Here is a 14,463-nt window from a genome sequence, read left to right as displayed (position 1 = left end):
CAACACAGACTACAAACTGGAACTTCATCACTCACATTCAGGGATATAACGCTGCACCGTGGAAGTCCAGCAACAAATGTTAAAGTCCAAGATAGAAATTAATTCTTATACAGTATCAGTCAAAGGTTAATAGACAGTCTTAAGTGGTATTTTGGACAAATTCTCTAACTTAAGCTCCGCTTTAAGTTCATCCAGCAGTCAAAGTGTACTTAATCCCCTCAAAAAGGTGTCAACTGTGCACAGCTTTGAGATAATAACTGTCTTAGATATTTGCAGACTTCAAAATAAGAACATCGCTATTCAGCAATCCACGGCGTGTCTCCATAATTGATGCTCTGTCAAGGCAGCTTAAAGCCGCACAATAGCACCCATAAATACTATTTTCATATGTAATATGTTTATATGAAATGTGAAAGAGTTCACTCCACTCATAATGACAAATCCACAAAACAATTACTACCCAACTCAGCTGAGTGGAGTATTTTCAACTCATTGTTTTGGTTTTATGACTCGTAACTTCAATTTGTTGGTTCACTCTAACCGCTCTCATTAGTGTCATTTCCACACAGGAGACGCTATTTTCTGTGAAAAAGCTCTGATTAATCGACTGTGTTCTACCTTCCCAGCACCAACTGACAGACAAAAAAGCGGCAAGCCAGATATTTCTCGCAGGAGTTGTTGATCGAAACAGACCTAAAAGGAGAGTGAATGTCGGACTTGCATTTGCCAGGTGGCAATATAAATAGTAAGTAGTTACATGCTTGCAAACTTAATTGGTACCCTGTGTGGCACTGCCAGTTTCAGGCCAATCAATCAAATTCAACTCATTGTTTCAGACACGAGCCAGACCTGTCAGGGTGTTGTGGTACATTATATTAAAATGCTTCAGCTCTTTTCTTGACTCAACACAGTTGACCAAATGTCCGCGTATGATGTGGAAGGAGCCAGGTGTCCTGAAGGTAAGAGCTCCTTCTACAAATTTAAAAAGGTCAATTTTAGCATCTTTGACAATGTAAAAGACTCACATTTGTAGTTTTAACATCGCATGTGTTCACTCTGTTGGAAGCAGTCGAACCTCGGGTGGATCTGTTAATGTAAACCATATGATCTTTGGTGCATCCTCTAAATTCACATATTGTTCACGTTTTTACACCAATATTTCTCTACTTAACACCTTCAAGCAATACTCCCCCAAAATCTTCTATATGCTTAAATATGTTCTTTTTCATTGTGCTGTATCTCATCATTATTGTGATCACTTATGTTCCACGTGATCTTATCGCTGAAGGTCACAAGCCTGATGAATATAGGTGCAGTGGTCTACATTTACAAGGTGCAATTCCACTCAACAGTCATTAGCAGCAGCTTCAACAGGACCTAATTATTATAATAACCAGACTGAAACCTTATTTTAAAGCGAGCACATTTACCAAGGGTAGATATGTGCAGCATGCTCTTATATAAATCTTTGTCAGACGCATATCAGACAAGGAACAGTGTTGTGTAAGCATCTGAACACCTTCAATGAAACTGTTTCTGAATAAAATATCAATAGCAGTTATCCAGGGAAAGGAGGGCAATAGCCTACCTCATTTTTCAGATTTTACCAGAAAATCTCAGGGATTTTCAACCTTTTCCACACTTGCTTTTGTCTACGGCCATCCCATTAAACCTTAAAAATAAATATAGTCTAGAGGTCACGGCTCGTTTTAGCGTACGCCCTTTTCCCCCACAGGCGTTAATAAAGTTCCAACTTTTCATCTTTCCCCAACTCATTTTATGCCCATATCTCTTAAGCATTTATGCACAGTGCCCACCTATTGACGACAGCAAATCCTCCAACCCACTTCCTTATAATGCTTGATGCGGTTAAGGTAACCCACAATCCTCATTGCTGTTCCATGAATCTGTCACAGTCTCCTCTCTCTCTCTCAGTCTGTCCCCTGTCCCCCACAGTCATCTGCACGGTCTAGCAGTCAATTATATCCCCTCACCTTCAAAAAGCCTTCCTCCATCGCTGCATGGGAGGCAGAAGGGACCTGTATCTTTATCTGATCTTTATCCTTTCCCAGCAGCAGGAATGGTGAAGCTGTCAGCTCAAACCTTCAGTTAACCTCGCTGAAACCCACGAGAGAGACAACAGCCGCCCAAGCTGCATATGGACGAGTTTAATGCGATGCACAATCTCATCATACATGCTGACACGTCAGTCAAGTTGAAAACCACATGAAGTCGATCTAAATGTGTGCGAGAAGCATTTAGGAGATATCCAAGCGAAACATTAAAAAATATTCATGGAGAATGACAAAAGGCTTGATGAAAACGAACCGATAAAGTATGAAATAAACAAAAAGCAAAACAAAGCATCAAGATAATCTTATTACATGACTTAAATGACACATGACTTTTTAATGTATAAAAGCAGAAAATAAAAGCATGATCTATTTTTGGTAATTTTTTGTCCCTGGTCACCCTGGCTGGCTCTCCCTCTGGTCCATGCTGCTGTGTCAATGAGTCCAGAGGACATTAGTCATCTGCTGACCTGCAATCAGGCCACAGCAGGAGGAACACAGGCAGTCGGTCATAGTCGATAGTCCACCACCATCCATCCTCACATTTCTTTCTTTTCTTTTTTTTTTTTTCATGCAAATTCCTCTTGACTTCTTATCCAGCTCCTCTCCCTCTTCAGCCACCTGACCCTATCTGCTCAGATCAATACACAAGCTTAACAGGAGCGGCCTTCCTGATGTGAAACCAGGATACAAATCTAAAGGCACAAAAATCAACATCCCAACATCATCTTATCTGCTCTTTTCTCTTTCAACCCCCCCCGCCTGCCCCACTTTTGAACATGCTGGAGAGACATGACTTTAGCAATATATATGAGTGACTCAGTGTCAAGGTCTCTGCAGCATCAAAGTTCATCCTCTAACTGCACTGGGAAGAGTTTTGATTGCCTTTGGCAAGTCAGTCCAGTAATCCTTTGGAGGAGGAGCAAGATCAATCCCTCTCCTATCTTTCTGATTTGTCCGTCTTACTCCTTTCTCTCTGTCTGCCCACCTCTCTCCCCAAGTACCCGTCTCTTTAGGAGATCCAGTTTATCGTTGGCAATAGCCTCTCTCAGGGCGCTGAAGAAGCCGTTATAGTGGGCTGTGTTGTGGATCATGAGCAGGACTCCGGCCAGCAGCTCATTGGTCACCAGCAGGTGGTGCAGGTATGCCCTCTGGTGGTTCTGACAGCAGTAGCAGCCGCACCCCCCCACCAGGGGCCTGAAGTCGTCCTGGTACCTAGACAGAGGTTCAAAGCAATTTAAAGTACAATTCATAAACAGGCACCGTAGATGTATATCGAGTGTTTAACAGATACATGAAAGCGATGCTGCTTATAAAACCCTTTGTGGTCTTAAAAAGCGTGCTACAAACCTCTTGTCTTTCAGATTGATTTCAAAGGATGTCATCTGGGTTTGATCATCAAGCGTAACATCTCCATTCGGCTGCGTCTCGCCTGCTGTGCACTCTTCATCATCGTTCAGCTCCAGCACTGCAACAACATACATACATCTCATTAATCCCGGGACACTACGAACTCTCCACGCTGTAATCTCATCCTTTAGCAGAAAATAAGTCCCTATATACACAACTGCGGCGGTCTGTCATAAATCAAACGGCAATAAAAACTATAGCTTGACCCCTATTACACGCCGCTGTGTCCCATGTTATCTCCACTGTCATGATATAATTACTTGTGACTGTGTTCGACTACCGACGCCGGTTTCATACAGATGTATGTTCACTGCAAGTTGACTTCACATAATCTAATGAGAATGGAGAAAAGTAACTAGAGCAGTCTTTTATCAGGAGGCTGTTGTTGACAGGAGGACACACCAAGCTGTCTGGCCAGTTACAGACACAAGGGATGCGAGGAGGATGAAATAGAGAGGGAGAAGGGAAAAAGGAAGAAAGTGGTCTGTGGCGATGCAAATGATCAAACAGAGATTAAAAGGCAACAATAGAGGAAAATGGGTTTAGCGGGAAACTGAAACGGGTGAAGCAGGGAGCAACAAAGTGTATAAACAAAGCAGAAAAGGGAAATTATTATGGAGGGGGGTCTGTATGGAGCTCAAGGACCGGTTGATAAGCATGAGAATAAAAGGGGAAAAAACGAGCCTTGACCAAAGCTAATAAGATGTAAAGGAGGGAGAAGTAAGTTGTGCTCAAGAGCAATTCTACTTTCCAAAGGCAGAGAGCCGTAAATACAGACACTGAGGCTGAGAAGAAAGGGTTTTAAGTTTAAAGGCAAACAGATAATTGTAAACCTCAATCACATGCCTTTTAGACTGAAAAACATCCACAAACAAAACGTGTTCTTGTTTCATCTTCAACTTTCTTGAGCTATATAATACATTAATCATTAATTAAATACATTTAATATACTGAATTTCCCCAAGGGGATGAATAAGGTATCTATCTATCTATCTATCTATCTATCTATCTATCTATCCATCTATCTGATTTGAAGATAGCTTAACCACCTCATGTCATCTGAATTTCATTAGGGTCAGAGACTGTAGAGACCGTAGTTACTGCTTTTCTGCTAAGCTAGGCTAATTCTCTTGTAGCAGGACTAGTTTGTCTGGTGTTGTTTTGTCTAAATTAGCTTTAGCTGAGGCTATCTTTCCTCCTAGCCGTAACTAGCCAGAGTGCTATCACAGCAGTTTGGTTTTTTACCGGTTTTCTACTTCTTACAAAATATACATCCCGTTTTTCCTCCACAATTTGCATTTCTATGCCACAATAATGTATCTAATGTCACAAAGTCAGATTCAATGTTGATCAAATATGTAGTTACTGTGTTTGATCTCTGTTCGAGAGAGTTGGTGGATGAAGTGTTGTCAGGGGAGGAAAGAGAGACTGAATGCGGGTGAAAGAGGAAAACTTGGAGAGGGTGAGAAGAAAAGGAAGGAAGGAAGGAAGGAAAGAGGAGTGAATTAGCATATGGACTGCTGTGTCAAAAAGGACCTTAACTGGGAAGTGAGGGTGTTGACCCCCCCCCCCACACACACACACACACACACACACACACACACATACACACACCTATCTCCCATGGGGCCTTGTAATTGGCTGAGAGGGGATTTAGAATTTCTCTTCAGGTTTGACACCATCACTGCTCTCACCTCCACTGAACTCCATTACGCTCCCTGTGCAGAATCGATTAGTGCTGTCTGACACTTGATGCTGCCTGATTCCAAACTTCACTCCGTCTGTCAGACCAGTTTAACGCAACTTTTTAATGAAGCACAAAAGTCCGTGGCGGGCCAAGTCCGTGCTTTTCCCACAGCTCTTGTCATAAGACTTCTTTCGCTTTCCACTTGGGACAACAATCGGAACGACGGGCCCGGACTTAATTGTTACCTTACAGGAGCTGCTATGAGACACACCATTGATTTCATTTCACCGGCTGATTTTCTCCCCACCCAATTATTTCAGCTGACCTGGGGCTAGATAATACACACCAGCCACTACACACAAACAAACAAACACACATAATTTCACTAGCCATCAGATCTATTTCTGATTTTAATGCAAAATAAATCCCCGATCTGCCGGGTGACATGACCACCACATGCACACAGACACAAACTTCTTTTCCCATTAATTATGTGAGAACTGGTTCACACAGCAATCACATTTCATCTACTCAGTTTGGAAAGCAAAAAAAAAAAAAGCAATCTGAAGCCTGATTAATGATGCTGTGATTTGAGAAAATTCTCTACTATGAGACGAACGCCCTTTATGTTTGCATACGATCCAGGATCTCAACATCACAGGCTCTGGCTATAGAGATAAACATACGTTCATTATTGGACATCTTGTACAGCCGGTCAATGCTTTTATCAGTTAACTATTACTCTATCATCAAAAACATTAAAGCAGTGCATGTACCGAACTGTGTAACATTCATACTTGTGTGATCATTACATTTCAGCATATTTACACCAAGAAATCTTCTCTCATTTCTTTGGCCATAACTCCACTACGCACAGAAACGATACGAAGCAAATGATCATGGTAAGAGGAATCATATTTCCAACCATCATCAGGTTTCATTATTACCTCGTGAGAGAGACCCCCTACCCAAACTCCCAAATTACACAGTGACAGGTCAGTTTGCTCAAGGCAGATATTGCAAGCTCCTAACGAGAAATGCCAGTGTTTTCCATCTTGTTGGGGTAATTTCCTTCATCACTCTTGCGTTTTAAAAAGTCATTTTGTGGCTCTAGGCAAGGTTTGCTTTACCTGAAAGGTCGTTTGGTTTGACAAGAGGGAAATTGTGAAAATAAGAAAGGAAGTGCTGCCAAATTTCAAAATGTCATTTCAGCCCTTTTCTTCCTTTGTCCCCTTTAAAATTTGGAGTTAAACCTGTGTGTGCTTTGATGTAAATCTGTCTGAAAATACAATGACATTTACATAGGTGTGTGCCAGAGAAAGAACAAGAGAGCTGTTCTTCAAGAAGAACTCTGGCCACTGCAGGGTATGAATTATATATTGATTTATAATGGGGGGAGTGGGGCTGATGCAACTTAAATGGGAATGTTAGAGCAGCTGAAAGTTAACAGGCCAGAGCTACACCTCCTTATATGTTTTCAAATATGTATGCATGAAGTACGAGTACAAGAGAAAGGCAATGGAAATGAAATAATTCACAACAAAACTGTGACTTGAAATCAAAAAGTTGTAACACAACTACTCTTCAGCACAGCTGTTCACCACACCTGCAGGGGGCGCTCTACCTGCGCGCTCCGGGTCCGGTGAGATGTCGAAGTTGAAACAAAGAGCGCAGCCTCGCTCCGTCACCTGGAACGGGAAGAAACTCTCAAACAGGTCCACACCAGCCTCAGCGCAGGCCAGCACCTCATCAGGTCGTCCTACACCCTGCAGCAGCCTGAGAGTCGCACACAAACGCACAGTCAACAAACGAACACAAGAACGGCAGAAAGCTGAGCAATGTGTTAATAATGAAATAAATCCTAAACGTTAATGCAACACAATCAAACAACGACAACATATTATTGCTCGACAGCAGGCCTGCACAAACAACAGTAGCCTTTCTCTTCTCTTATCACGTGTGCACCCTTGTGTTTTTATGCTTCTTGGGGTTTCAGTTAACTGATTCTTTGTCTGCGGGCGTCAAGGTCAAGCCCGATTTGACATTCGATAATGACTACACTCCACTTTCCAGTAGGAAGCAGCAACTCCTAACAGCCGGAACAACCAGCAGAGACGGTGTCCCGCGGTATTTGAGATGAGCCCGTTCACAAGCAGACTTGAGGAAGCTCACAGCAAGCTCCTGGATACAGATGACCGCTCCTCACAAGTCCTCTCTCTCAAACTCAGAGCCACGACCAGAGCTCCTCCATCACCTCCAGGGCAGGAGTGCTCATGTGGAACAGTCTCCGGGGGGGGGGGGACCAACAACCATCGTGGCTGAGTTTGTCTTTGTGTATTTAAAGACGACTATATTTTGTGAGTGTAGTCAAACTAGTTATTCAGGCTGTTTGCAATGTCTTCAAAAGAAGCAATCTATTACTTCACAATGCGCCAAACATCTTTGATGAGATTTAAAATTGACAGAGCTAGATATCTCAAAGTTTGTTTTATAATTATGTCCATATGTGCAAGTGTTTTAATCTTAATGAAAGAGGCTGCAACCAACAATAATTTCATTAGATTAATCTATCCTTTGTTTTTACACTTATTGGATCAATTGTTTTACTAATCTAAAATGCCAGATAAGTGATGTAGTGATAAGTGTCTATAAGATGCTGCCACAGTCCAAGATGAAGTCTTTATTTGATTGATTGAATGATTGGAGTTTTTTCTTGAAAAATGACAATAATTAATGGATTATAAAAATAGCTGCAGCTCAACTTCCTGCTGATTGACTAATTGTTTTCAACTCTAATTGAATTAATGATGTAAAATGGAAGAAAGCACCCGACTACAATTGTGAAAATGAATTTATGTGCGATTTCAGTTTCAATCTCTACCACAAAATAATCCTTTAAACATGATGCTCTACAGTCTTTTTTTTGTCTTTTTGATAGCCAGGACATTTGTTAGTTTCAATTTAAGTTTGATATTATGAATGTTGTAATTTTAAAATAACGAAATGTGAATTAACTTAAAAATCAGCGCACAGTTCCGAATTATTGGAGAAATATAAACTAAACATGGATAGTTGTAAAACAGACTGACACAGATATGATCCTTTAAGGTCGAGCTGAGATAATGACTGATGACAGACTGTGGAGGGGTTCGGGGGAAGCGGCAGAACTGCTGGGTTTTCACTTGTAATCAATCAAGCAGGATAATTAATTGATTGAGCAGGACCCACCAACTGGGCCCACTCAGTCTCTGAATCACATTGTTTTGCACATAAACAGCCATAACAGTATTAATCACTGCACTTTAAACTACACTGCTGCACTGGTTTGGTAATTCAATAAAAAATGAAAGGAAATCAAATGAATGAAGAGTTTATTGATCTATGTATTGTATTGTTTTGGGTTATTAGGAAATCTGTTGCTGTCATTTTACAGTAGAGATGAAACAAGCAATCAATTTATCAATTAGGTGATCAACACAAAATAAATATGTTTTTAAAAAAAAAGCAATTAATCAAGAAAATAATCACTTTAAAACGGACGGACATTTTTGTTATAGAGTAAATGCATTAATTGAACATCTCTGTCAGTAAGAAGACACCTGCACTCCTTAGTATAGCAGTTGGATCACCTGAAGTCAGTGGTGGAGCACTGACTATTCATGGACCTGCAATGAAGTGTTGATTTTTTAAGTTAACGGCTCTTTATAAACCCTATTGTGGTGTTCAGTTTTTTTTTTTTTTTAACCTTGTCTCATGTCTGTCCTCAGCTGTCAGCAGCAGTCCTGTAAATGTTATGTTTGTCTAACTGATGGATTTTTGCCTTTGCTTTTACTGTCCTGTGCTTGTAACTACAGGCTCATTTTAAACTGATAAGGAATAAGAGAGAAAAACAGGGTATGGTTTGTTTGTTCACGCATCCACTCTTCTTTTTTGTTTGGTTATAGTTGATTTATTGTCATTAGTGACAACTTTTCAATCAAACACTGGAGAAGACTGGTGGGAAAACAATCCCTTTACAACACTAATCAATATACACATTTCTCATGAGGAGCGCTGACCTGGGTTTGTCTTCGGGCAGCTCTTTGGTCATGGCAGCGATGAGCTGGGTCCTCAGGGCCTGGTCCATGGAGCCCGTCTGGAGGCCGTCCAGGCAGAATCCTGCCACGGGCCTTTTGGCTGTCTCCCTGGCCGAGCGCACCCTCTCTTCCAGGATGTCTCCTCCCTCCACCACGCCGAACACCTCCACTCCCTGTAACTCCTGGCAATGAGAGACAGGCTGGTGATAAAGCAGCTGACAGAAAGAGATCCTGCTAGGTAGAAAGAATGACAAGACATACAAGGAGAAAGAGGAAACATTTCTGCTGAAACCCATGAATGAACACTGTGCATGACAAAGTTTGCAGGGAGGTGGAAGGTGGAATTTTCCTCAAGTGCAAAAATATAAAAGGTTTTATTCTTGCCAGAGATCTGGATTTTGATGACTCGACATGAAGCTGAGTGCACATCACGAGGAGGAGAGACACACTCGGGGGTGGGGAGTGGACCTCGGGAGCAATCAAGCAGCTCACTCCGTACAATGTTGATGACAGGAATTACCTGCAGTACACAGTCAGCTCTGCTTGGCTCTTTGCTCAACATTATTCTACATTTTACATGAATTGTCCCAGGGGAAATTTTGGTTATAGTACACAACAAAAATGCACATGAACGCAGCTTTACGCAAAGATATACAGGTAGTGAAAAAACACAGAATCACATAAAAACATGTTCAAAGGACACACACAACTCAAGCACTTGCAGACTCTTGCAAACAAAAAATGAATGAATTTGTGAATCACCAAGGACAAGAACAATACAGTTAAAAATATATTATCTCCTCTGAAGGATAACTCAGTAAAGGTGTCATATGTATTAGTTATGGCAATTCTCCATCTCCTGCACCCTTCATATGGATCCTTTGCACTCTGCTCCCTCGATCATGAAATGAAGTAGTGCTACACTGGATTTAAAAGAAAGAAAAACAGGTGATTTCATTTATCATGCCTGATGCTGAGCCCTTACACACCCACATGTAATGTATGTGCCCACTGATAATGTATTCCTCCTAATCTCACTGTGTTTCCAGCCATAGCACAGCTGCCTCTGCGACAACAAAATTACCAAACATCAATCCTTGTCTTCTGCACTCATGCCGTGCATGACTGATACACACAAATAGAGCTTACGGAGCTCTGCAATGTAAGAGAACGATGGTGTGTGTTTAGTAACTGTTCAATGTGTGGTTACCTGTGAGTTTTGGTGCACCAGCAGACACTCGTCCAAGTGGGCAAGAGTTCGATCCACAGACTTTCGAACCCGTTTACGAGAGGTGTTGCTCTGCCACGTCTCTCCGTCTGCCATGCTCTGGTACCAGTCTGGCCGCACGGTCTTCTGGAGAGCCATGAACTTGGCCACAGTCAGCTCTATCCGCCCACCGCTGCCCCACACTGACACCGTCTAATAACGACCGGGGGGAGCAAATTTTTACTTGTTTCAGTGAAAACAGCAGCTTTGGCTTCATTTAAACTAAGACTGGAGTTTTTGAAGTCTGACACCCTCCCAGACAAAGGTGAGATGACTACAACACCCCCAACATTAACCCTCCCCGAGCCCCTTTGCAGACCTAGTGATGTCAGTAAATATACTGTAGTGCAACATGGAAACGTTAACATTAATTTTGTCACTCCTATTACTCTTCTTTGTCTTACACCAATTTACAGAATAATCATGCTTTTAGTTTTGTAACTACACTTCCTATCATTTGGGGGCTTTTGGAGGATGTGAGCATTAAGCATAATGTTGCCAAGAATTCAGTAAGCTAGCTGTGGGCTACAACTTGAGCTCTGTGTTTTCAGACTATATGCGTTTACATTTTGCCAAATTAGCAGCATTAAAAGGCATGCTGAATTAACTATTAGGAATTCCTGATTGAAATGTAGCCATGGATGTACAGACAACTATCACAGGATTGCCTTGATACTGAGGAAAACTGAATAATTTGATAATGCTTAGGGAAGTTCTTAATTTATAAGGAGAGGGTTTTTCTGTTATTTTCTGTTAATTTATGGACATTTACTTGCAATGAACAATCAGAGATAATGATATCCTCAGACAGTGTAAGTCATTCGAAATCTTATCTTTCTTCCTGAGAGTTATGTGAGAAGATTGATACCAATCTCTTAGACGGGACAAGTGACTCCCTGCTTGGTTGCAAGTCAAAGAATAGCGTTACACCTAACCCCCTGTAAAACCACAACTTCTTTCCCACTTCAGTTTGGAGGCTGGAGGATTTTGTTACCTTTTGTCACCAGGTTCGCTGTTTCCCCCTGTTTCCAGTCTTTATGCTAAGCAACAGTAAGTTAAGTGGCTAGTTACATATTTACCATACAGCTATGAGAGTGGTGTCAGTCTTCTCATCTAACTCTCAGCAAAAACGCTAATAAGTGGAATCCTAAATTGTTGAACTATTGCTTTGGGCAAAATCCCAATCTCACCTTGTTAGTGGTATAACCCGGCGGGCAGGGGGCCGCAGGGTCGTGAAGCGAGCAGTACAACACAGTATCATGAAGACCTGCAGAGAATAAAACCCAAAATCAACACGTATCACTCACAGAGAACAAAACCTGGCAGAGAGATCCAGTCAGCAAAGGCCAAACACAAAGCAAGGTGACGGAGTGAGATGTGTCATCACTACATGTTTTTGTAACAACTGTGAGTCTGGAGAGACGAGATGAGGTGTGGCCTTATCAGCAAACCCAGCTGCTGCACAAGATCAAAATGAGAGAAAACAAAAGGCCTAATAGCAGCAAATGCGGTTATTATTTATTTTTAATTATCCAATCACTACTTTCCCCTTCTGGCACTTTAGAGACAACACTGTAGTAATCCCCTGACAGTTACCAAGTGACGCTATAGTGATTACATTTCTAATTTCAAATTTGGTTACCTGAGGCAGGGTAAAGCTTAGTATCACATCTCCTGTTGTACAACACAGCCGAATGAGGTCACTCTTCTGGGGCATTTATATAAATATTAGTCAGGCTCATGCAGTTAATCAGCTTTTCAATATTGAACTCAACATACTGTATATTTAGAAGCACTGCAATTTTCTCCAGTTTTTCCAATTTAGCCAATGGAAATAATGTTCGTAGACTCTGGGCTCTTCAGAGTGAATGTGTGCATCGTGCATGCATGACATTTACGTCAATCAAATAGTCACACCAGTACAGGATTTTGAGCCTGGCAGAGGTTCCTCTGATGTGGTTGTTATTTGAAAATGATTAATGCAGAGGGTTAAATGACAACCACAGTGGAGCAGAACAGGAACAACAGTAATTCAAAACAGTTAAACAACCCAACCCTTTCCTCCTCTCAAGTATCCTAATCTTTGCCTTGGAGAAGAGCTGTTCAAATCGCACTTTACTTGTTGTTCTGACAGTGTGAAAGACAGATGTGTATTCAACGATTACCAAAAGTAGTTCAATCAAAGGCTGAACACAACACATTTCAACTGCAATAGTTTTCATCAGAGACCTATCGAACGGTCAATTAAAGAGAAGAGAAAAAAAGTGTGAAATGTGTGGGTGTATTCACAAACTGCTGCGAGGGATTTTTTTTATAACACTTTTTCATTTCCAAAATCACAACTTGATATATGTGCTAATATAGATCACAATCCAACAAGTTTTCTCTTTTAAACACAATAAAACATGTTCATAAAAACACTGTGTTTTTCTACTCTTGTCAAGTGTTGTTGATGAGGTCAAGAAGGAACTTCCAATCAAAACATAAAAAATCTATTATAGGTCCCATATTGTAGAAAGTGAGATTTCCAGGGGCACCAGAGTAGTTCTCCTGGTTAAGTGCCTACTGGGCTTGTCTGAGCCTGAAATTTGCTATATTTTTAGCCTATCTCTACTAAGGACTCTTACATGTTGTTTCAAGTTAGAATTGATTATGGGTTATAAATATTGTTTTGTTACAAATGAAAGACAATGTTTAGACACTTCTGAATGGTTTTTAATACGCCTACTTAGATTGACATTGTAAATGAGGCTATATTGCACTGATATCAATACAACCCTTCATGATTTTCAGTTAGTTACAAAGTTTCTAATCTTTAATCACTGCTGAATAAATCTAAATACTTTGCACTGGGTGTCACCATAACTGTCTAATCCAAGCTGCTTGCTCAGCTTGATACACGAATCCTCTCCACTTACTGTATGTCTATTCCTGATTACTCTATGAAGAGGAAAAGACGTAAAAACAAAATGTGACTGAAGTACCTGCAAACTTCTTGAATCCATCCTTAAATTCCTCCAACACCTCCTGGTGTTCTGCTCTAGAGGGAAAATGATTGAGATGCAAGTTAGATCTCAGGAAAAGTTCAGTGTGTGTGTGTGTGTGTATGTGTGTGTGTAAGTGTATGAGTGAGATTAACTTACATATTGGACAGAGTGACCTGAGTGACAGAGGAGAGGTTGCTCAGGGTGTGCAGCGTGTCCTGAGTGAGGTGGGGGACTGTGCCAAAGTGTGTGTACAGCAGACACCCCGGGACCTCCAAGGAATGCTGTCCTGTCCTGCCGAGTCCCTTCAAGACACCCAGCCGACTTTTTCCCTGAACCACCCGGGACAGCTCCAGTTTAATCCTGCTGCCAGCCATACGAGCAGCTGCAGTTAAAATGGGTCACTATTGTAGCTACAGACTGTAGTAAAAGAGCACGTGAATTAGCGACGTAGCTAACTAGCCTTTCACTCACGTGTTACGACTTCATGCAAACGTTCATCGAGTTGAGATGTTTATTGCTGTTAAATGGCGCAATTTAAGGAAACCCAGCGGTGCTGGTTTTAACTATATACCTTTTTAGTTTAAGGGCATCTCTAGTTTTACCATTAAAACACACAGCCCGACAGGAACTACAGGTCGCGGAAATACGTCGTCATCACCGGCTACAGCGATACGTAGAAAAGTACAAAATAGCGTCGCGTGTCCTTTTTCTAACAAAACACTCATACGTGGTAATATGCTATATAAACAAACATGACTTGAAAGTGTTTCTGCTCGATACTTTAATCTTTATTTCATATTTTCCTTTACCGTTTAAACTGTTTTTTGCTTTATTTGTGAAGGCGAACGCAGTTGTTATGGTTACCGGAGAGACGCCTGATCTACAAACAACGTTATTGGGACCTGTAGTCCTGAAATGCTTCGTTCGTGCGACAATTTCCCAAGAAAGACGGTTCAGCTACTAC

At 41.3% G+C, this 14,463-nt stretch overlaps 1 protein-coding gene across 2 annotated transcripts; it reads right to left on the bottom strand.

The window, feature by feature from the left end:
• Positions 1-2,150: 2,150 nt before the first annotated feature.
• Positions 2,151-14,118, bottom strand: qtrt2 (queuine tRNA-ribosyltransferase accessory subunit 2). 2 transcript variants are annotated; one of them, XM_022744296.1, is made up of 8 exons: positions 13,656-14,118; positions 13,497-13,552; positions 11,703-11,779; positions 10,456-10,665; positions 9,228-9,427; positions 6,776-6,945; positions 3,423-3,540; positions 2,151-3,287 (listed from the first exon to the last, which is right to left on the bottom strand). In XM_022744296.1, the coding sequence occupies exons 1-8, from the start codon at positions 13,871-13,873 to the stop codon at positions 3,035-3,037; spliced, it is 1,302 nt and encodes a 433-aa protein (XP_022600017.1). In that variant the 5' UTR covers positions 13,874-14,118; the 3' UTR covers positions 2,151-3,034. The 2 variants fall into 2 exon arrangements, with proteins under 2 accessions (XP_022600017.1, XP_022600018.1); XM_022744297.1 differs by having other exon boundaries at positions 6,794-6,945.
• Between the last annotated feature and the right edge of the window lie 345 nt (positions 14,119-14,463).

The sequence above is a fragment of the Seriola dumerili genome, unplaced genomic scaffold, assembly GCF_002260705.1.
Source record: "Seriola dumerili isolate Sdu_G_001 unplaced genomic scaffold, Sdu_1.0 BDQW01000079.1, whole genome shotgun sequence".
Lineage (NCBI taxonomy): Eukaryota > Metazoa > Chordata > Actinopteri > Carangiformes > Carangidae > Seriola > Seriola dumerili.
This window is presented reverse-complemented; position numbering and strand designations above follow the sequence as displayed.

Bases quoted from the DNA above. Each gene is read 5' to 3' on its own strand.
- qtrt2 (XM_022744296.1), bottom strand. From the start codon at position 13,873: ATGGCTGGCAGCAGGATTAAACTGGAGCTGTCCCGGGTGGTTCAGGGA. The intron at 13,553-13,655 runs GTAAGTTAATCT...TTTTCCCTCTAG, and splicing joins CAGGTCACTCTGTCCAATAT to AGCAGAACACCAGGAGGTGT. The intron at 10,666-11,702 runs GTGAGATTGGGA...GGTCGTTATTAG, and splicing joins CGGGTTATACCACTAACAAG to ACGGTGTCAGTGTGGGGCAG.